Source organism: Topomyia yanbarensis, chromosome 2 (genome assembly GCF_030247195.1).
Source record: "Topomyia yanbarensis strain Yona2022 chromosome 2, ASM3024719v1, whole genome shotgun sequence".
Classification (NCBI taxonomy): domain Eukaryota; kingdom Metazoa; phylum Arthropoda; class Insecta; order Diptera; family Culicidae; genus Topomyia; species Topomyia yanbarensis.
The window spans coordinates 33,913,951-33,937,952 of NC_080671.1; the positions used below are offsets into that span (position 1 = coordinate 33,913,951).

The 24,002-nt window shown below is 39.3% G+C and overlaps 1 protein-coding gene across 1 annotated transcript in view; it reads left to right on the forward strand.

The window, feature by feature from the left end:
• The window catches only part of LOC131682415 (uncharacterized), a 57,828-nt gene that overhangs the window by 11,268 nt on the left and 22,558 nt on the right, over positions 1–24,002 (forward strand). The window contains exons 2-5 of the mRNA XM_058963862.1: positions 1,302–6,175; positions 6,239–6,414; positions 6,472–6,552; positions 6,660–6,782. Of these exons, the coding sequence (XP_058819845.1) occupies positions 1,302–6,175; positions 6,239–6,414; positions 6,472–6,552; positions 6,660–6,782 (5,254 nt within the window). The remainder of the gene's footprint in view (positions 1–1,301; positions 6,176–6,238; positions 6,415–6,471; positions 6,553–6,659; positions 6,783–24,002) is intronic.

The window sequence follows — 24,002 nt, forward strand, 5'->3', positions numbered from 1 at the left end:
TTCGGGCACGGATGCTTCCGGAACTATCTGCATCGATTTGAACTTGCTTTGTCACCTCTTTGTCCGGAGTGTGTGAACGGGCAAGAGATACCGGAACATGTGGTCTTCGAATGCCCTAGATTCGAAGAAATTCGAAGGTATGCCTGGTGTGACAGTTGACAATATCGTCGAAGAGATGTGCTACGACGAACATATCTCGGATGCTGTCAATAGAGTGGTTACGAGCATACTCTCCGAACCGCAGAGAAAGTGGCGAAGGAACCTACAAAGTAGCGCCGTCGGCTAGAATGCCAGCGTGAAATAACAAACTGGGTTTCGGGAGAAATTCCGCCGCCGGCGACCAGTTGAGTACTACGTGACGTTCGGAGTGCGGGGCTCCAGTGAAGCGGACATCACGCTTCACTGAAATCGTCGAACCGGCTTCGACACCCTACCGGGTAGATCGTGAGCATGCCAGATCCACAAACGGGAATCGGATCGAGTAGATCGTGTCAAATAGCTAGCAATGAGTTGTTCGGGCGCCTGTCAACCAGAAGCTACGCTCCATCCTGAATCGTTGGACAAATCTAAGCACCTGCTGGCTGGCCCGTTGAGTAGGCTAGGTCCACCGCCGGGGACTAGATCGAGAAGATCGGGGCGAAGCGGGGAGCTAAATGGCTCACGGAAAGGAATATCGGTATAAGGAGAAATCTACCGCCGGGGAATTCACATCAGGGTAGATGCGCTGTGGACTATCCGACTTTATCGTGACAAAAATGGGAGGTAATTGGCTCACGAATTAGAAATTTATTCAGAGAAATTCCGTTGCCAGGACACTCTCAGTCGTACGTTCATCACTGAATAATATCCAATTAGATCTCGATAAAGCTGGAAGCTGAATGGCTCAAGGAAGCAGGTATCATTGTCGGGAGAAATTCCTCCATCGGGAAACTCTCAGTCTTAGTAGGGTGAGTTCACCGCCAGGGACTATCCGAGTAGATCGTGATAAGGCTGGTAACGGAATGACTCACGGAAACAGGAGCTAAATGGCTCATGGAATCAACATCTAAACAGCTCACTGGACGAGAGCTTAATGGCGACGTAATAGATGGAGACGAAAAGCAAGAGAAGAGTCGAGAGTTAAATCAAAGCTCCTTAATTTTTGCACACATTTTTACAGAGGCTGCGCACAGATTTCAATAAATATTACCTGGAATGCCTAGACACATGATGCCTCGCCTGGCGTTGTAATTAAAACGAAAATATCAAATTAGATTTATTAACCCTTAACTAACACCAACATAATTATTCATATTTTTCAGGGCCGCTGTCGTCGAGGAGCCTGACCTGTTTAACGGCTTGGAAATTACAGAAATGGACGATATGAACATGGAGAACGGCGATGAGTACGTGTTCATCCCGTCTGACAACGAAAACGATGAGGACGTCGGTGGTGCTGATCACGATTCGTTGGCCAGTCAGTCTGTTTTCCAGCGTGCGTCAGCTTCCGGTTCGCTCATACAGCTGACCACAATTGAAAACATTGATAAGACCGTTGTAAACCAGATTGAAGTTGACGGCAGCCAGGTGCTACCGAGGATTGATTTGGCAAGCTTGCTTGAGAAGACGTTTGGCGATGGGGCAAATAGTGATACAGATGAGCATATTGTGGCAAATGTCGATCTTACCCAAGAGAATGAAACTGCTAAAGACGCGGTGGATCAAAGGTATGTGGTAAGTTACGATCTTAGCTTGGATACACAGGAACTGCTCAGTATAGGACAAACAGAGATATCTGCCGCGATACTTCCAATCGAAGCTGATAGCCAGATAATCCTACACGGTGTCGCCAACATTAAAGATGAAATCGAGATTGAAGAATCTGTTGTAAACTTTCCTGAAGACGAGGAGGCTGGTCCTCAAATGGATCTGATTGTCCAAGACGAGCACAATCTTGGTAGTGAAGTAATTACACTTGATTCAGATGCTGATGAAAGCGAAGTGGAGGAAGATAGTATTCTTCTGTCTTTGCTGAAGCAGTGCCCCATCAAAGAGGAAGGACCCAACGAAGACAAAACTCCGGTGGAAAACGATCACGCGTACACGACTCAGCAGGATGAACAACCTACGACCAGTACAAACAATGAGAAACCAGAAGCAGACATACAGATATTCATGAACCTTTCCAAACGGTTACTGGAGGAAGCAGATTCCTCCACAATCGATATAGATCAAACGCTGAAAAGTATAACTAGCATCGAGGAACAGTTTAGGTCACTAAAAGAAAAAATCCTATCGCAGCGTGAGAGAGATGCATTACCACAGAAGGAAGATGAACTTCCTTGGGGTTCTTCAAGGCCCGGTACGCCATCAGTACCCTGTGAGTCTCCAGATCCGGAAACCCCACCAACACTCCCCATCGACACTACGCTTGTTCAACACAGAACAAACGAAACAAACAATCTGTCGTTGGCTCTTTCGGAAAATTGTTCCGAGCCATTGGAGTGTCGCTCGATGCCCGATCTGGGATTGTCTTCTGTCTCGGAAACGAGTGAACAGATTGACGAAGCGCCAAGTGAACCGGGTGCCGCTCCAGATGATCCCATGGAAAACACTACTACGGAGAATTTGTCCAAAATTTTGTCATCAGACCGGTCCGAACCTCTAGAGAATAATAGCATTTGTGCTGCGATGGAATGCGATGAGTCAGTTCGTGATGCTAGCGATGCACAGTGCAATGATGAAACAAGTGCCGATAAGGACGAACTACCGGTAGCTCCTAGCGAAGACGTCCACGATCGAAATGATGAGGAACCTATGCCAGAAATAATTGGTTCTAGTGTGGATCCTGTTAATGAAGCAACCGTACCAGATGCTACAATCGATGATAAGTTATTAGATTCTGGTGAAGACACGACGGTAAACAAGTTACAAATAGCATCTGTTGAAGACCTCATTAGGTACGGAGAGCAGCTGACCGAGCAGTGTCACGTTTGGTTGGATAAAGTTACCGAAGAGCGTAATCAAAAGAACAGTAGTATCGACGACGAGTGTCCCGCCGATGATGAATATGTTCGATTCGAACAGTTCATGATCAACCTTAGCAGAAACATGCAACGACTGTCAGCAAAAGTGTGCCCCGCTGCGGATGAGGTCCCAGTTGTTCAACGGCAAGATGTAGCAGTGCAGACAGAGAAACGTAAACTCACAGCTGAGAAAGCGAAATCACTCAACGAAAAGTACAAGCAACGGCTGCTGAGCTCGTTGGCTTCCGTTGAAGCGGTATATAGTGATTCATCCGATGGTGCAGATTCGTGTGCGTCCAACAAAACCGCCTCCAGTGATTCTGGCTCAACGAGGTACGATAACGATTCCGGAGATGACGAAGCGTTCGAAAGGCGACAAAATCTAAGGAAAACTAAGCGTCTGGAAAGAAACAAGGCACTGGAATCTCTGGCTGGATTTACGGAAGAAACGGCTAGCCAGGAAGATAAGGGGGAAGCATCCGACTCGGACATACTTCCCCATAGAAAAAGAAATATCAACCGTTTAAATAGTACCGAGTCGGCTGAAGCGCACGGTAAGAAGGAAGTGGATGAGGAAGAAGACGACTTGTCTGACCCGGATTTGTCACAATTTTTGGTACCAAAGTCTCCTGTTTCGTCTATGGTTGAAAGCGTGCAGGATGACATTCCGGTTAAAAATGAACCATACTCGGAGAACGATTCAGAGCCGATAAGTCAGAAGCGAATAATCCGTACGGATAGCGTAGACTATGGGAATGACGAAATGGAAGATCCCGAAATGATGGAATCGGCCATAGAAGGAAGTCCCTCGCGCTGTGTGAAACTTGAATCGTCACTGAACATATCACCTTCTCAAAGCTTACACAGCTTGGATCGGCAGAAGGCATTCGAAGAGAAAGACGATCTACCTAAAGATATGGAAGACCAATCCGATAGTGAGCTGTTGGAGGATGTTCTACCACAGGTGGATGACATTCTGCTGGATGTGGATGATATTTTACCTGCAGCAGAGTGTGTAGTACAAGATTATCTGGTAGAAGAGGAGGTGAGATCCGAACAGGAGGAGGTAGAACAAAAAGAAGAACAAAAAGAATCGGTAGAAAAGCCAAAGAAAGCAGTTAAGGAAAATGAGAGCGAAGATCAACCGGCAGCAGAGCAAGAGGAGGAGGAGGAAGAAAAGGAAAGAGTTCCAGAGGATATGACGGAGTCGGAATTAGAAGAGTATTATGATAATCTACGAGAGAAGGAAATCGATAAGCTATGTAATCTGGACAATTTGGAAGTGGCTAGAAACGTTTACCCTCAAAAACCACAGGAAGTTAAGAAAAAGCCTGTCATTGTCAAAAAGAAGGATGATCGTGTTATGGATGACATTTTGAATGATGTCGAGATTCACCACGAGTCGGATGACAGTGAGAGTGATACAGAAGTTATGGAAACGGAAGAATTGTTCCTTCAGAAGTGCAATGAAAATATGAAGCATCAAATGCTGAATCAATTGAGTAGTAGTGACACGGAACAGAATTCTGGCAGCGAGGATAGTGTTGTAGAAGCACTTCGTCAGGATAGGGGTTGTGATTCTGATGATTCGGCTGGCTCCATCCTAATGGAGAAATTCCTAAAGAGTTTAAACAAAGACCATCCAGATAGCGAAGAAGAGGAGGAAGAAGACAAAGAACCAAAAGACAGTGATCGGGAGGATGGTGACAAAACGGAAGATATGGATCAAACGGGTCCCGACGCGAAATCCGAGGCTAGCATAACGAAAGAGAATGATCACAGCTTCATTGACGATGAATCAGAACCAGACAACGAGGAAGCAATGGAAAAGATGAAAAATCGTCTCAAGAAAACAGATCCTGAAGCAAGCGGAGATCGACCTTCTACTGTTCTCGTTACCAACAAAAAGACCGAAGACAGCAAAACCGCTAGCGCAAAGACTACCGTCGTTGATCCAATCGATAAGCAATTATTCAGCAAGAAAATGTTCCGGGAAGTTGATGAAACGCTTCGAAAAGATCGGGAACTGGAAGCGCTAGGAAAAGAAAATGGTTCCTTTACAGATCGGTCTGAAAGAATCGCCAGTGAAGACTCAGACGTTGAACTGTTGGACGTGTCAATGTTCCAACCAAAGCGAAAACTAAAAGAAAAGCCATTGGAATGTTTCGATTTTAGTGTTACTGCCAAACGCGCCACTCCGCAGTTGAAACGGAAGGATGCAAAGGAAGATGATTGTATCAGTCTCAGTTCGGAAAGCGAAGCCGAGGTAGAAGAATCTACGAATGAGGTGGACGAAAAAGAAAACAAACAACGGAAGACTCGAACCATGTTGACCCAGGATCAACTGGCAGATGAGACCAAGACAGCCCAAAAGGACGAAGAAATACGGGTTTCGCGTTTAAAAAAGAAAAACGAGAATTTGAAAAAGTTCCTAGCATCATTCACGCCGGGTCCCGACGAAAGTAATTTGGTACTGGATTACGACTCAAAAACAGGCAAAGGCATTTGCGTACACCCGGACATTGTCAAGCTGCTCAAACCACATCAACGTGAAGGCGTACGGTTCATGTATGACAATACATACGGCAGCATCGATTACATCAACAAACACCCTGGCTCTGGGTGTATCCTGGCGCATTGCATGGGTCTCGGTAAAACACTGCAACTGATAACACTATTACACACGGTAATGCGCTACCCACAGCTGAAGACCAAACGAGTTCTAGTAATCTGCCCAAAAAGCACCGTCATGAACTGGAGCGACGAAATCCAGCACTGGCTGGGTTCGTTGAAAAGTGGTCCCCGCCTGAAAGTATTTTATTTTCCGGACAACAGCGATGTTAACGATAAACTAAAGGTGCTTAGTGACTGGTTCTCATCAACAGCCAGCCGGTGCGGCTGTATGCTCATTGGCTACGAAGCGTTTCGAGTGCTAGTAAACTATGAGAAACGCAAACGGACCCCGTCGAACATTCTTGCTGCGAAAGCTGCCTTCGTTAAGAAAAAGGTAGATGAATACCTGCTGGACCCAGGAGCGGATTTGGTTATCTGTGACGAAGGACATCAGATTAAAAACAAGAAATCTGCCATCAGCGGGGCGGTGTCGCAAATCAAAACCAGACGAAGGATCGTACTAACCGGAACACCTATTCAGAATAATCTTAAAGAATGTAAGTTTAGAGGTAAACAGCGCAGGTCCAGTGTGCCAAATAACATTTTTTTTTGTTTTGTAGACTATTGTATGGTAAACTTCATTAAGCCTTCCTTTCTGGGAAGCGACCGAGAGTTCAACAACCTGTATGCCAATCCAATCAAGAACGGCCAGCACAAAGATTCGGACAGTCGGGCAATCAAAATCATGAAGCAAAGATCTTATGTGCTGCACAATAAACTGTCCAAGTTTGTTCAGGTATGTTGGAGAGATACCATAAAAATGTTTTTTTCCTGATCCAATTTTTCACTGCAGAGGAGGGAAGCGGGGGTGCTGAAGGAATTTCTCCCGGAAAAGTTTGAGTATGTGTTGTTCGTTCCACTAACACCCGTACAAGTAAGTCCTGCTCGATGCAGCCCTAGCAGTAGATTTTGTGTGCTTTTTTACGTTTTCTATATTTGCAGTTTAATTATTGATATATTTTGATGAATTTTGTTTTTTAGGAAAAAATGTATGAAGTTTTTCTGCAAATGAATGAATATACCACCCCGGCTGGTGAGGGAATCGGAGAAAGCGCCAGAGGAAAAAAGTTTAAACTGCTTGCTGATTATACATCATTGAGAAAGGTAATTTGACTAGACTCACTTTTGATTTACTACTGTACGGTGTGTGGTTCAGGTCTTAAAGCTTGTTTTAGACGTCGACGACATCATCCTGTTTGTTTTGTCATAGTTGTGCTTGATATGTCATACGGAATATTGAAAACTTAATTGGACCACCCCTGAGTCGTTTTCTAGTTCCACAGCAAGTGCCTGCTCCAAATTTGAAACAAGTCTAACTATCGGACCAAAGCGCCTGAAGTTTGCATTGGATTTTTAGACTTTTTACATGGAGAAAACCCGCTAGCTCACATAAGAAAGATAATTTAATATTCTACAACTTTGTCGAAGACTACAAGTAAATCCGACTTCGTTAAACTTTTAACGAAGTGTCACTTTTGATTATTATCCTTTATATCATGAGCTGTTCTTCCAAAATATCCAATATATTCCTCTCAAACAAACCTGTGATTCACTCGTTTGCCTGTTGCACTCAAATATAAGATTTTTATCAGCCGCTTACAACTGCATATGTAGTAAGTTCATCCGGCACTAAAGTACACACAGGAAAGCATTTACCCAAATAAACACCATGGTAACTAATTACTTCATCAGTAAATGTACCCATGCCAAACAACCATTGTTTTCCTGAACCCGTCGGAAGCGACGGCCCATCGCAAGCAAACCTATAATACACCCGTGTGTCCGGATTACTCAAACATTGGGGCTATAAATTAGTTTAAGTCTGACGGAACGACAGCGATGTCGGACAGCACGCGACTTGAAGCGATGTGACGTAGCTGCATTTGTCGTAAATGTTTTTTATTAATTGGTAAAGAAGAATTTCAATTTTAGTACTATTGGTTAACCAACTCATTTAAAGTCATTTAAATATTTAGGTAGTTGCCGTTATGCTCAAACATTTGATCAACATGTCAGCTGCTTGCAACTGTATAACTAACTTTCCCTCGAACGATGAACGTTATTGTCAACATACAATCAAAATACATAATACATACAAGAAAGGATATACTCAAAAAACATCCTGGTAATCAATAACTTTATCACTACATATACCTATGCCAAACGACCGTCATGCTAAATTACTGTTTTCCTTAACATAAAAATATTTGTACGGAAAGACCTTCAACAGTAGCATGGTTTAAAATTATGAAAAATTACCTGATTTCTCGCACAGGTTTAAATTATGTTTCCCTGTAGTCGAAAAAATGGCAGTGTGATCACTTCTCAAAATTATGCCAAATGTTCGATATGCCAAATGTCCATTATGCCAAAATGACCTTCAGTGTGATCAATTCTCAAAATTATGCCAAATGACCTTCACTGTAATCAATTCTCAAAATTATGCCAAATAACCGTTATGCCAAATGTCCGTTATGCTAAATGACCATATGCCAAGTGACTTTATGCCAATTGAACCAGACCCCTAGTTCGAAATCCAGTCACTAGGGCAGCGCCCGTATCAACTTTTTAATGAAGCTAGATAGAAATGAAGTGTCTTCGAGAAAGTTGTAAGTCCTATCATTTTAAACATATCTTCTGAAGATGCAAACTTTGTAAGTCCTGTATGTTTCTAGATAAAGAATGTTTTAGCTAAAACATTTACTTACAGATTATGTTTTTAAAAATGCGCCACATTTCAAACCCTGTGGGACCTACAAAGTTGGTGTCTTCAGAAGATATACTTATAATTATCTGACATACAACATTGCCGTAGAAACCATCTTTCTATCTCGTTCCATTAAAAAGTTGATAACAGCGCCGCCCTAGCGACTAAATTCCAAACTAATATGAAATGATCAAATAAAGCACTAGTAGCCGTAAGCACAAAGCCGTACTAACTGTTTTTAAACCGGACTAACTTTTAAACCGGCCTAAAATATTTGGTAAGCTTTAATCAAACGATGCTGTCATTTATATGGCTGCGTTCTGATCTGCGTTACACGTCAACGTTAAAAAACAACAAATTCAAATTAAAGAAAATGAGTAAATTCATTCCGATATTTTCTTGCAGTAAAATAACTTTTCTTCGTCAAATATCTCGTTCCATAGGGTTTGAGAACAATTTTGTCAACTTGTTGCCGATATGTTTCTGAACATAGAACTTTAACGTGTTGGGTAGTTGAAAGTTGGCCGATGATGGGCAGTACTTTGTAGTGACATAATATGCACAAAAGAAAATAAATTGATAGACATAGGCATGTTTTTATTCAGTTTGAATAGGCGCTCATCAAGTTAGAGGTGGCTAAACCATCGGTTGTAATTGGTGCCATGATAGTTATTTCTCGATAAAAATATGATTACTGGTTAAAACCCAACTGTCAAAATTCTCTTTGAAAGGAAATTCCGGACAAACCGTTGCTGGATAAACACAGTTCATAGCAGTTAATGGAAGAGAATAAATCTTTTGTTTACTGCCAATTTCTGTGATTGGCGAGTAACGGTTTGTCCGGAATTTCCTTTCAAAGAGAATTTTGACAGTTGGCTTTTAAGCAGGAATTATATTTTTGTCGAGATTTCATAGTTTGATTAAAAAATTGATTAAAATATTTCAATTTGAATTTAAAATGAACTGTGTCATTCTAATTGAACATGATACCTATCGACGTGGGGAGAACATTTATTTTCGTTTCAAGTGAATTTTCACAAGTTTGGAATAAAGATCAATTATCAATGAAGGTCTGCGAATTAAAATTATACACGTTTTTCAGCGAGGTTTAAATAAAAAGTAAACAAGGATCAAACAAAATTAAACTTTGACAGAATGATCATTTATATTCACGAGCGTTATATTTCATTTTTTTTTGCACTGTGGCAGACAGAATATACATATATTTCTATAATACATCAATGCAAATTGGAACGATTTATGCCAAAAATCGAAATAAATATATTGATCATCGTTGTATTCACAATAAATTTCAAAACATTTTGTATTCAGAAGTTTTGCGTGATTTTATTCTTATTGGAACATTGCACATATTTAAAATCAATTATATACTCTTAGCTTAGGGTATTTGTGGAGCTAATTTCTAAGCTGTTAACATTCTGATTCAATTTGCTAACGGCCAGTGTAAGTAAATTCATAAAATATTGCATTTTACGATCTATATCCAATTGTCATTTGTTTGGATCTATCCCCTAAAACAATAATTTTCTTCCGTTATTTACTTTCTTTGATGTGTGATACAATAGATACATGGGCAATCATTTGTGAAAATATGTTATCGATTTATATTAACGAATTAAATGGTCCCGCTTATTCTCTTAGCGATAAGCAACAAGAAAAGAATCAAAACAATTCTTATTGTAGTTCTGTTTCTAATTCACAAAAACAACTTTGATCTGAATTGATTGAATAGATCTCAATTTATCCAAACGTGCTCTACTGTAACCCTTTGATGTGCAATCGGAATCAAGCGTGTAGAGAGAAGGAAAGAACGAGGAAATAAAAAAAATGCGGGTAGATAAACACGGTGAAAAAACTTTACCCATTCTATGTATAATTGCCCATTTTCGGAAGTTATTCGAGCTGTCAAAAAAGGTTATTTTATTGCTTATAACAATTGGTGCGTTTTATTCATTTCACAACTACCCGAAGAGATAATGTCAATGGATATACTGATCTTAATAATGAGTGAAAAGTCATTAAGAATTATTTTAAGCGAGTTAACCTACAAACTAAGATTCGCAGCGGAAGCTGCAAATTACCGGCCTGCATCTGAGTACGTGGCGGAAACGGAACATTTCGGCAATGCTCATAAAAACGGCTGTTTAAACTACTGAAGATGTTGCAAATATGCGTTTGGCATTTTTAGAGCAGCCAAAAGATCCAGCCATTAAAAATATATCCAGTTGGCGGTTTTATTTTGTTAAATAGTTAAAGAGACAATAATGTGAAATGAACGTTATTTTATGTTTTTTTAATTCAGAAATAATTCTATTGACAGTTTTTTTCATACTGGCGCGATTTTCATGAATGGATATTTTTCACGCGTTTTGTTGTAATAGTTCTGCGAAAAATAAAGGGTAAAACATACCCAGGTTGACGTACAAGATCTGTATTCATTTATGGATACGAACTCTTTTCCCACTTAATGGGTTATTCCACTTTTATTGAAAATGCGTAGTTTTCTAAGCATTAATTGGTATTTTATTTTATTAGTGTAGTTCGACAGTGCTTGTCTTTCCTACCTGATAAACTGGCTTATTTATTGCCATCTTTATTGTGAGCAAAGAGAGCCATATTTATCCAGAAGAAAGCCGAAGAGAGGATTGAAAATAACGAAATGTATGCAAGAGAAGCACGACAAATTTTAGCATATTTTTGTCTTGTTCCGGTAACATGATGCTGCCATTTGCATTGCTGCGTTCTGATTAGCAATACACGGCTATGTTTAAAAACTGTACAATAAAGTTAATTTAAAATTCACTGTTTATGCCATTTAATAGTCTGATTATTTCGAGAATTTTTTTATTGCTCAATAAAATGGTGAATCGACATCTTGTTGAATGGGATTTATAACATAAGTATTGTATCAAATAAAATAATTTTTTCGAGCAATTTCATCACAAGATGGCGGCTCTGCAGCTTTTTCACCTCATGCGCGTTTTTTTTGGAAGGGGTCCACGGTCGGAAATCCATCTCCCGTGATTTTTGACCTAGCGCCAAAAACTAAAGTTTTTCTGATTCTTTATGTCAATAGCGATGTACGTAGGATTTTTTCGATATTTTGATTTTAAGCGAAATGGCGCAGTTTTGAGTGAAAAAACGTAGAGAATGTCATAAAAATCTACACAAAATTGTTAATCAATAAAAAGGTAAGCAATAAAAAATTTAATCCTGCGTACGTGACTAGAAAAACCAATTTTGAATATACTGTAAAAATTTCAAAGCGACCAAAAATCATTTGCTCGAGTTATATTTCCGGCCAGTGGTTTCGAGAAAAACGCGGTTAAAGTTTGCAGTACACATGGGTTATACATAAGAAGCGTTGCGGCAAAATTGAAAATTATAATTTTGAATTGTTTTCGTTCTCCATGTTTTGGGATATCATTTTTTACATCCTAAAGCACATTTTAGACTAATAAATAAAAAATCGATTGTTTTAAAATTCTACAGTGGAGTAACCGCTAAAAAATTTATTATTTAAGATCCATAATTGACTAAAACGTTATTTTGCTAATAATGACTATCGAGAACGTTATAGAGTTGTATTGTTAGGCGCTAGCCACTCCAAGGACTTAGAGAGCTTCTCTAACATTACACTTAGTAGTCAGACAGTTCAGCCAAATCTGACTGTTCCAAATTAAATCAAATGCTTATAGAAAAAGAGTGGAAGCTTACATCTTTTGAAAAGTTTGTATCAGTTGCTGTTCTGCAACACATGAAAAATGCCATAAAAAATATTTATTTGCTTTAGATAATTATGTCGTCCATGGAATGGAAACCTGAAATTTTAGCCTGGTGGGGCTTATTATACCATCCTACCCCACTAGTCTACTAACCATGCATATAGAATTTGGCAGACCTACTTTGCTGAAAATGAAGTAATTCAAATTATCAGCACGATTATCCAATCATGCCTGAAATACTAAAAGTCCAGTAATTTTAATTAATAAAAATTATAATTAGTTACTTCCTATAGTCTGCCATCTGTCTGATAATGAATTGACAATTATAAATTTATAAATTGAACCTGATACTGGATGCAGACAAAATTTCTTGGACCAATCGTTCTGAATTTTGCACAATTCTCCTTCTTCACATAATTACCCAGGCAACTACAAGAGCTTTTTGCAAACTGCTAAATATTATTATTTTGCAATAACATGTTAATCGTTGTTTTAGCAATAATCGGACTTTGGTTTCAAAGTACTACGAAAAAATCGAAAATCGACCAAAAAATAAAAGCTCCCTTAATTACTTGTGAAATGCTGTGAAAAACAACTGTGCCAATGTCTCAACGGTTGTCCAGTAGATTTTGAGTTATGGTGTGTACCGCAAAACAAAATTTCGATGTGGCGCCTGACTGAAAAGACAAAGAATGTTTACATCGAAAAAAATTAAAGTATCCAATTTTTTGCCAATAACACCTTACACAACCCCTTTTAAGTTCCGACAAGATTTAAGCGATTTTTCCGTATTCAACTTTTTGCGTCATTTTGTCAAGTCATCTGTCTAGTCTCAACTTTCACAGCTCTTTCATACCCTTTGCACATCTGTTCTATCATAAAGAATTAAACGAAATTTTGTACTACAGCGGAAATGCAAATCGTTCAAGATATGCTAGAAAATTATAAATTACGAAACAATACAAGCGAGCTCCGATAACATTTAAATAACGATCAAAATGGGAATATTTGTAACAGTTTGTTTGCCGTCATATTTAAAAGTGTTACTTAGGCTATATGGCATGGCTTCTATTACAATTTTTTATTCAATCTTAGTTTTGAACTCTTTCAAAAGCAGTAAAAATATAAATAAACTTCCACTTGCTTATGGTGTTCTTTGTGAGAAGATACAACTAGAAAAGGGAATAAATTGTGATTATATATTCTTTTCCTCATGTAATAATAAATAAAAAATTGTGAGCAAATTAAACTTCACTCATTTTGATAGCCATAGGTAAACTAACGAACGAAAACAATTTTTATCTCTGAATCCAATTATAAAATTATTAATAAACTCTTCGATGTGGCGTTTTGAAATGAGCGTGTAGCACCTTCTAGATATAGGACGATAAAGAATATTTAAAAAAATGCATTTAAAATTCGATTACACCTGTTTTTCGTACGGAATAAAACTTTCTTACTTGCCCTCACATGGTTTGTGTGCAACATGGGCCATAATATTGCACATAAAGTTCGAAAAGTTGATTCAAATTATTGAGATGTATGTAAGAGGAACATGGCGGCCTTTTACACTGTTTTCATTTGGCTTCAGGATGCAGCCATTTCTGTAATGACAAGTACTAACGTCTTAGGCCGGACTAAACTCAGGCCTAAAATCAAAGATAGTACCGTGTGGTGGTACCAACTAGATTCAAGCTTACCGCTATAGATGTCACACTTTTCTAAATACACCATGACTCTAAAACGAAAGATAAGGACAGAACGTGTGAATTGTGGGCTAGCCACTTTTGGACGCTAGGTACCCCCGGGGTTAACCCGCCAAATTACGAAAATGCTCGTGAATTGATCTTGTGATGATCTTATTGTTTCTAGACAACATGGGTGAATGAACTACTAATAAAATAATGTATTTTTACAAAAAGAAAACAACATTTGGAAATGCGGAAGTTTTCCCCATTTCCTGTAAAAATACAAAATGTGGGTTAGCCCCTTTTGGACGCCAGCCATTCAAGTATGAATCTAGCGGCGGGCATAGCGTAGTTGGCAAACCGATTGCCTTGTACGCAGCTCACCTGGGTTCGATTCCCAACCCCGCACATAGTGTTAGAGATTTTTCTTATGCGATTTTTCTAACCCGAAAAGAGGCGAATGATTATAAGGTTAAGGTTGAACAGAGAATGGGCAAAAATCGGAAACGAAAAAAGCAGTTTTTCCATACTGTGTGTTAGATCTTCATAAAAGTCAATCAGCAGTACTGTAACAACATTCTACATACGCTGATTGATTTTTATGAAGATCTAACACACGTGAGGAAAAAAACTGTTTTTCGTTATCGATTTTTACCCATTCTCTGTCCAACCTTAAACCTCTATAATCGAAACAAAAAAAACTATGAATCTTTCCCGCCTTACGCAGGAAGCAAAAGCGTATAAAGCTTTGGTTCAAGAACCATATTTCCGTAAAGGAAAATGTTGGAAAGCTACTTAATCCCGTCTTCGTAGATTTCAACAAAAATGGCATGACAAATCCACGTAAAATGCCTCGTGCATATATACTTGCGAAAAGTGCTATTGACGCATGTCTTATATCCGACCTCACAACTCGCAATATTTGTGCTGTCACGGTAAATATGACTGTTGACAACATAAACAAGAAATACGTCTATTGTTAAGCATATTTGCCGCATAATAAACCATCACCTTCTGATGATTTCAAAAAGGTTGTATCATACTGTGGCAGAAATGGGTTTCCTCTCATAATCGGCAGTGATGCAAATGCCCACCACATAATTTGGGGCAGCTCAGATATCAATTTGAGAGGCACCGAATTAATGGAATACAAATCTGCACATTCTTAAAGCAGGAAACCGCCCAACATTTGCACGAGCTGGCAGAGAAGAGGTGTTAGATGTAACTCTCTGCTCTGACGGCATTACGCATGAGTTGGCAAACTGGCTCGTACCAAACTAGCTTGAACCGTCGTTATCTGATCATAAGTACATCGTCTTTGATCATTTAAACGTCTCGCTAGATATCGTCACATATCGTAATCCTAAATCTACGAACTGGGACCTCTACAAAAACGGATTGGCGACTAGGTTTCATGGGTATCTTCCGACGATTGAATCTCCAAGAGGCTTGTCCGCTTCGAGTTATGCATAGTTCTATAGGAACACCTTGGTGGAATACCGAACTTGTTCGACTCAAAAAATTATGTAGAAGAGCTTGGAATCGCAGACGCAGGAACGGATCGGAGGCATTTAAGTTGGCTCGCAAAGCATACATAAATGCACCTCGATCCTCTGAGCGAAGTGGTTGTTAAAGCCTCTCCACTAAAGTCTCAAGTCTCAACGAGACTAGTAGATTAAATAAGTTACTTTCGAAATCGAAAGACTTTCATGTAAATTTAATTAGAACTGCTAATGCTGAATACTCTTCTGAAGAAGATGTAGTACTCAACTATTTTTTTGACACACACTTTCCTGGCTGTACGGAGCCATCACTAACAACTGTCCCTGAGTTCTTTTCAGGTAGTTTTGATTCTTGGGCATTTGCTGGTAAAATTGTGACAACTGAATGGATCAAATGGGCGATTGAAAGTTTTGCTCCGTATATATCTCTGGAAAAGGATGCAATCATTCCAGTTCTTCAACAAAAAGGATATGAAAACTTCAACCATATTTTGAAAAAGATTCTTACTTGTAGTCTTGCAACAGGATACATTCCATTAGCGTGGCGGGAAATACCTGTCAAATTCATTCCCAAAGGTGGCCGCGTCACTTATGAGGAGGAGCAAAGTGCCTTAGACCGATCAGTCTTCTGAAATCAGTGGAACGTTTTTTCGACCACTACATTTGGGATGCTAGCTTGGGCGAGCACTCGCTGCATGCAATGCAACATGCGAAGTCTACCACTCTGTTGCACAATGTTGTCGACAACATTGAAAAAGTTTTTTCACAAAAGCAATCAAATTTAGGAGTTTTTCTCGCTATTGAAGGTTCTTTTGACAACGTGTCTTTCGAATCCATCTTGCAATCAGCACGAGTTCGTGGAGTACCTTCATATATCACGAGCTGGATACACGCAATGCTTAGTAACCGACATCTGTGCTCATCGTTAAGACAACTAGAGATAAGGAAACTGAAAATCTGCGGATGTCCTCAAGCTCAAGATGTCCTGTTCTGTCACCACTTCTATGGAACCTTGTCGCTGATAGCTTATTGAGAAAACTTAATGAGCTTGGGCTTCCGGCGTATGGTTTCGCCGATGATTATCACATAATGATCACCGGTATTTGCATTAACACACCTTTTGATTTGATGCAACAAGCCTTATGTGTTGTTGAGCAATGGTGTCTTCATGTTGGGCTATCAGTTAATCCAAATAAAACATCAATGTACCTTTTCATGCAACGTAGGATTACAACCGGAGGTAGTTTATTGACTCTGAAATTATTGTAGCATAGTTAAGTATGTTGGGGTAATTCTGGCATACGGGTGCCTTGTTTGGTGGCCGAAGGGAGAAGTCATGATAATCCAATCAAAGTTAAATCATCTTCAGAGGATAGTCTTGATGGCAATGATTGGGCTCTGGAACAATAATTCAATAGATCGTGCAACTAGACACACAAGACTGGGACCCCAAATGGTTACTTGGGATGAGTTTACATTTCCTGCTTTAAAAGAAAAACTACGTGTGACCTTACACTCACACGTAGTTTTTCTTTTAAAATTTTCAATGTGAGAATTCCTCCTCACGAAGAATGGTTGCCTGGCTGAATGGAGCGACAACTTGAAGATTATGTAGTTTGTTATGCTGACGGTTCTTTGTTGGAGGGCCGAGCCGGTGCTGGTGTTTATTGTCGTGAAAGGAGATTAAACCGGTCTCATTCGCTTGGTAGATACTGTACCGTATTCCAAGCAGAAATTTTCGCGATTGTGTGACATACAATCGGTATTTCAACAGGGAATTTGCGATAAAAGAATTTATTTATGTTCGAGATCGAAATTAGTTACCGCATGTTGAACTCAAGTCGAAGAACTTAGCATTTCAAATGCTATCTACCTTCTAGGGGCGCGTGGTCATTCCGGTATTACTGGAAATGACCGGGCGGACGGATTGGCTAGAGCGGGCGCTGCGACTGACTTCGTTGGTCCAGAACCACTAATAGCTAATAAAACACAAGATTCGCTCTTGTGCTGCGTTCGAACATGTTAACCAATTGCGTAGCTTGCAAACTTGCGTTCAAACGAAGGCTTTTCTGCCGGATATGAGATCGAAAATGTCAAAGAATTTGCTTCATTTTTTCAAGTACAATTGCAGTATTCTAGACGAGAAGAGCCCGGTCAGAAGCCGAATACTTGCAGCGGTTATACTGTCTACAATCGCAAGTCAGTCTTATGTAGATAGGGAATCCCATAGAACATGGGAATGACTTACGATTATGGGCAGTATACGTCAGAACAGGGAACGATATAGTGAGCTAAGGGCAGCTGAGAAAAAACTTCATCAGCTTAAGGCGTAGGCACGATGACATAGTACTCGCTGAAGCAGAGGGAAGATTTACGAGAAATGACGCGCGGAAGTTACACAAAACAATCAACAACATAAGTAGGAAAATTGTTATTGAAGGGATAAAGTAGACAAAGCACAAACAAAATGAGGTTTGGAGATGATGGACAAGCTGTGAATCCACCCACATCAGACGAAGTGCGAAAGGCTATTCGACGGCTGAAAAACGGGAAGGACGAAATCTCGATCGAACTTCTAAAAGTCGAGAGTGACTGGTTGTACAAAGTAATACATTGCGTGATCGGGATGATCTGAGCGGAAGCAGAAATGACTTCGGATTGGTTGGATGGCCTCATATGTACTATCTTCAAGAAGGCCATAAAATATTGAGGAATAACGATAGTCTATGCAGCCTACAAGATACTCTCTTTCGTTCTCTGTTTAGCAAGCTGCGCCCGTTGGCTGAACCCTTTGTTGGGGAATACCATAACGGGTTTCGAGGACAATCAGCGAAGGCGACAATGGACAATGAATTTGAAGGCGACGTATGATTCAGTGAAAAAAGTGAAAAACTCGCCCCGAACCCGAGAATTCGGAATGTGGATAAACTTGGACCCGACCTGAATGTTTAAAATTTTTAAACTCGATTTTTTTTGCAATATACAATGACCCAAACCCGAGAATTTTAAAGTTGATGAACACCCGAAATTTTTCGGGTTCGGGTTGCATCCGGGTTTCGGGTTCAAAAATGTACTTTTGCAGGTCGATTAAAACAATTTTCGGTTTCGGCTAGGCTTTCAATGATGCTACGGAAATTGCCTGCTAAACAGAACACAGAAAAGTACGCTATAGGCGGTATTGAGGATTGTCGTACCTCGATAGATACTACGCTCGAGTTTATCTTGTTGATGAGCCATATACTGCCATCCAAGCACTTCAATCACGTTGTGAATAGCTTTGTACAACCGGTTACTTTCGATTTTAAAAATTCTGTTCTTCCCAATGATTCCGATTCCGTCATACTCCATTGTTAGGAGTCTAGGTCACGCAATACAACTGTGTGGTAAATAATCCACATCTAATTTTCGCAATTTTCGTTATCAAAAACTTGTAATTGAAATTTTCGCTGAAATATGTCTGATGAAGAAAGTTTCTAACTCCATGAACCATCCATTACACACTTTGTTTATGAACTTTCCTTATAATTTTTAAGTAAACACGCAATCAATCAACGGATAAGAACCTGAGCTGTTCTATTCTAACTCTTACACAGCCAGTATTGAAAAGCATCCTGGAAAACCCTGCAGTTATTCTTTACTGTCTTTCTTGTCAACATTAATATTTGAAGCATATTATAAAATGTCGCAAATATTAAAACGGCCAGGCCCACTGTGCAGAGTTGGGTTTGAAGATGTTTCAATATTATACGGTAATTGAATTATTCATTTAATGAACAATTCAACTAACGAATCGTTTTGAAACTTGAATGAGAAAGAAACGAGGACAACCGTACCGACCGTTTCAGTTTACAGGGGGTTAGAACGAAACGTTGGGAGTGACTTTGCTAAGAAGGTTAATGTCACTCCTTTGGTCCTTTGGGATGCGACAGAGGCATTTACACCTTACCCTGGCTCATTAAGCCTAGGTTAAAGCGCCTTTACTCGCTTTCCTCCAAACTAATGCTTAATTTCGGTCCTAGATCCGAGTCGCCCGAGGTCCGCTCTAATATTTATTAAAGCCATATAAAAATGACAATACAGAGCGAACCTAGAGCGACTCCGATCCAAAACCGAAATCAGCATTGGCATGCACCTGTGTCATGCACGCGGTGTGCGATTAGTGTTTTGTCGTGACTAACGACTTACCTTTCAATATAGGGGCCCCTTTTCAAAATTTCGGCAGAAAAATGATGTAAGATTTTGAACGCTTATATCTTTTGTTGTACTGAATGGTTTTAATCAATTTCTTCGGCATTTTGTCGAAAATATTTGTACCAATGTTGTATTAAATTTTGGAATATGTAGGACATTCATTATCAACGGAAAAATAGTGTTTTGAAAAATCTTTCGAAAACGACTCGGAAAAGTGAAAATTTTCAGCCCATCCCGCACAGAGCCGTCAAAATGGTGCAGCAAATGAACAATAAAATAATGAAAAGTTTATATATAGGTTCACTACATGTTTGTTCCTTTGATTATTCGTATTGGGTTGCTTGACGAGAGCAGTTGGTGGGGGAAAGCCGGCATATTAGTTTCGGTTATGTCATTAGAACCCGGGCGGAAAGGAAAGGCTCATGCACGCCACGAGAACGAGCGAGAAAGCGATAGTAGTGAATATTAGCGAAAGCGTTACGTACAATTTGAACCTTAATAACTTTTCTTCTACTAAACGGATTGCCAATCTTGTTTCATAAATCGGAAGGAAAACGTTCAACGCTTGCTACCGATACGTTGTTTGCTATATAAAATTTGTTTAAATAGTTCAAAAACTACTTTAAATGAGAATCAACATTAATGATAAAACCTATAAATAGGGGTGTCGCAGCTTTTCTCAAAGCCAGACGTGTGTAAGACGCAGTGCATAACAGACGTGCGTGGTCGTGAGAAGCTGCATCGGACGACCAATCAAATTGGCTACCACCGGAGAGAGGAAAAACGGTGGTGGCGGTGAGAAGGCCAAAAAGCCAAAGGCTAAGAAACGCAGTCACTGAAAAGGCGGTAGTAACTGCCACTAAAAATGCTACCAAAACATCGAAGGCTGCAAAGCGTACTCATTCGGTGTGAGCTACGAAAGGGGAAAGATTGTATGGATGTACGCAGTAAAAACAATCGTCGGCAAGGTTTGAATTGTTTCAAAAGATTCCCGTCTTGTATCAACATAGTTATCTACAAACCGTCCTTATTAGGACGAATGCAAAATGGAAAAAGAATTTAATTAGAAAGTTTCTTTTATTAACCAGTATTAAGTTTGCGCTTGGTAATTCTGTACTTTTACCAGTGAATCATGAGAAAATGTTTTTCTAATCTACAAATCCGAAGGTTTTTGCAAATCCTTCCAAGAAAATCAGTGAATGTGGCAACTCTGCCACTAAGCGAAAGCTACACCAAAACGAATGATGAAAACATTTTCATTTATCGAACAAAAGGACGGCCTTCCATCTGCATTGTAAAGTCTATAAATAGGAACACCATGATGAAAACTGCGCTCATTCGGTGTGAGCTGCGAAAGGGGAAAGATGTATGTACGTAGTAAAAACAATCGTCGGCAAGGTTTGAATTGTTTTAAAAGATTCCCGTCTTGTATCAACATAGACAAACCGTCCTTATCAGGACGAAGGCAAAATGGAAAAAGAATTTAATTAGAAAGTTTCTTTTATTAACTAGTATTAAGTTTGCGCTTGGTAATTCTGTACTTTTACCAGTGAATCATGAGAAAATGTTTTTCTAATCTACAAACTCGAAGGTTTTTGCAAATCCTTCTAAGAAAATCAGTGAATGTGGCAACTCTGCTACTAAGCGAAAGCTACACCAAAACGAATGATGAAAATATTTTCATTTATCGAACAAAAGGACGGCCTTCCATCTGCATTGTAAAGTCTATAAATAGGAACACCATGATGAAAACTGTGCTCATTCGGTGTGAGCTGCGAAAGGGGAAAGATGTATGTACGCAGTAAAAACAATCGTCGGTAAGGTTTTAATTGTTTTAAAAGATTCCCGTCTTGTATCAACATAGCTATCTACAAACCGTCCTTATTAGGACGAATGTAAAATGGAAAAAGAATTTAATTAGAAAGTTTCTTTTATTAACTAGTATTAAGTTTGCGCTTGGTAATTCTGTACTTTTACCAGTGAATCATAAGAAAATGTTTTTCTAATCTACAAACTCGAAGGTTTTTGCAAATCCTTCCAAGAAAGTGAATGTCGCAACTCTGCCACTAAGCGAAAGCTACACCAAAACGAATGATGAAAAGATGGGTTGGTGATGTATATGACATAACAGGGGTGTCGTGACCACACTTCGAAGTTATTTCAAATCTTGCAAAGCATAAATTGACATAATTTCAATGATTGTTCCTTTATGAATGAAATGACAAATTTTCAGGTCAACGCGGCAATAACTTTGCAATTTATAGAACAATTTTATATTTTTAGTTATCATATATTAACTGTCATCTCTTCCAAACAACTTAACCCTCTGCTGCCAACCCCGTGGTTTTGCAGGGTTAAGGAGAATCATTGTAAAATGTCCAATACATGATTTTATGTTGTTACCTCCACTAAAACCACTTCAGAACACTCCCACCTGTCATACATGCACATTGTCTGCTTGTTGAAATCATTATATGAAATTATTGACCTGTATTCAATGCGGAGAACTCGTTAATAAAATTGTTTTGCTGAATATACTAACGAACGGGATCCCCAGGAAAATTTCGCTGAGCCCGGTGAATCGAACTTAATGCGTAAAATTTAGCCATTTGAAAGAGATACAAGCAGAATTTTAAGAATATGATCATCGCGGTTATGTCCCGGACATTACCCGCTCCTAGGTTTTTGCTAAGTGTGTTCATTTCTGTACGAAAAAGATTCCGATGGTTGTTTCGAGAGATTTTAACATTGATATTTCAAAGGAAGAAAATTGTTCATTTCATGAATGAATGTCTCAACCAGCTTAGAATCCAGCGCATCCCCTATCAACGCAGACGCCAACAATAAAGGTTCTTTTCAAAACCACCATAATTATTATAAAGAATAACTTGAAACAATCCCACATATTTCATTGAGTATCATTCGATTTGAATTACAAGTCAAACGAGTAGTCACGACACTCCGGTTATGTCCTAGACATTACCCACCCATCTTTTATTTTTTACATAACTCCATTATTTTTCCCCGCAATAGTATTCTGAAAATTGGTTGATACTGAACTCTTGCACTACGGATGTCAACATTCTGAGGATTTTCTCAGTAGATTGAAACTTGTCGTTATGCGCCTATCTGAAGATTTGACTGCGACAGAGCCATTCCGGAGCACGTTTGTATGAAGCGGTTTTAAGGTAAATAGCGATCTCCTAAGAAAAGCTCAAGAATTTTGCCAGTACTGGCCTCGCGTGACACATAAGAATGAAGACATGTAACAATACTCGCCTGTAACAAAAGTATTTTTCCCCCCTTCAATTTTTTATTTCCCAGCTTCGATTTACTTTACAAATTTTTACTTTTATCAAATGACAAAGACCGTTTTGCAAGTCGAAAATTAAACAGAAAAGCACAAAACTTTGCGTCGGACGTCGAGCACAATTATTTCGTAGCAATATGACGGATGATAAACAAATTGTTTTACAACGATACTTTCAAAACTTCTAGAGCCAAATGAATGTTTAGCCATCGTAAATCGCTGCTGACAAGGCGCAATAATCCCACTCAATGCTCCGTCTTTGTGCCACCGCATAAAATGAATCTAGTCGTTGACAGTAGAGATAAATGTGAAGAAACCTACACTGCGTGGCATTGTGTAAGCCCAGTATGCTTCGTAGATTACAAACTGATGATATCGATTCCCATATATACTAGAGGAGCAACGTATGAAAAAAACCTCATGACAGATCATACAACCGTGAAAAAATAAAATTAAGCTGAAGATGCTAGACTAACACGCTAGGTTTTCCATTTATGATTACAACATAAAAAGGTTTTTGTGGTGTTCGGCTTTCCGAAACGATCTAACATACGATATAAATAATTTAAAAAAAATTCTAATGGATTAGGGCAACTTTAACAAGAATAAAAGGAAAGGTCTCACCCGATGGGCGTCCGATTAACCTTATATGTATGCATTCAATCCTAAAAAAATCTTCAAATTCAATAATCGTAGATCTCCCAATTGCAGCATTGATGAGTTTCGGTGTCCAAAATCATGTTCATCCTAACATATTGTATGCGGTCGAATGACAATGACATCTCAATCCGGAATGTGCTTCGATTCCTATGTGTTGCTTGAGTTGATAGATGCAAGCTAATGTCGTGAATCGTGCGTGAACGAGTGCTCAGAGTTGTCTTCTGGGGTTGTAATATATGCATTTCGCTGTACTTATGTATCCACCGACACCAAGCAATGTCATCAGAACTTGCTCAATTCGAGACGTTTAACTTTGTACTGTTTGATTCTCTTCTTGAAACAGTTTTTATCTACTTTACAATTTACACTCAATAACGTGAGCAAAGAACAGCTGCGGAAAATTTTCACTTCCTTTCTTGTCAAAGGTTGCTACGATTCTTTTCCAACGGATTAGAACTCACTAAAGGCAAAACACATAGCGAAATTTATCTTATGATGTATAGAAAAGTACACCCAGCCA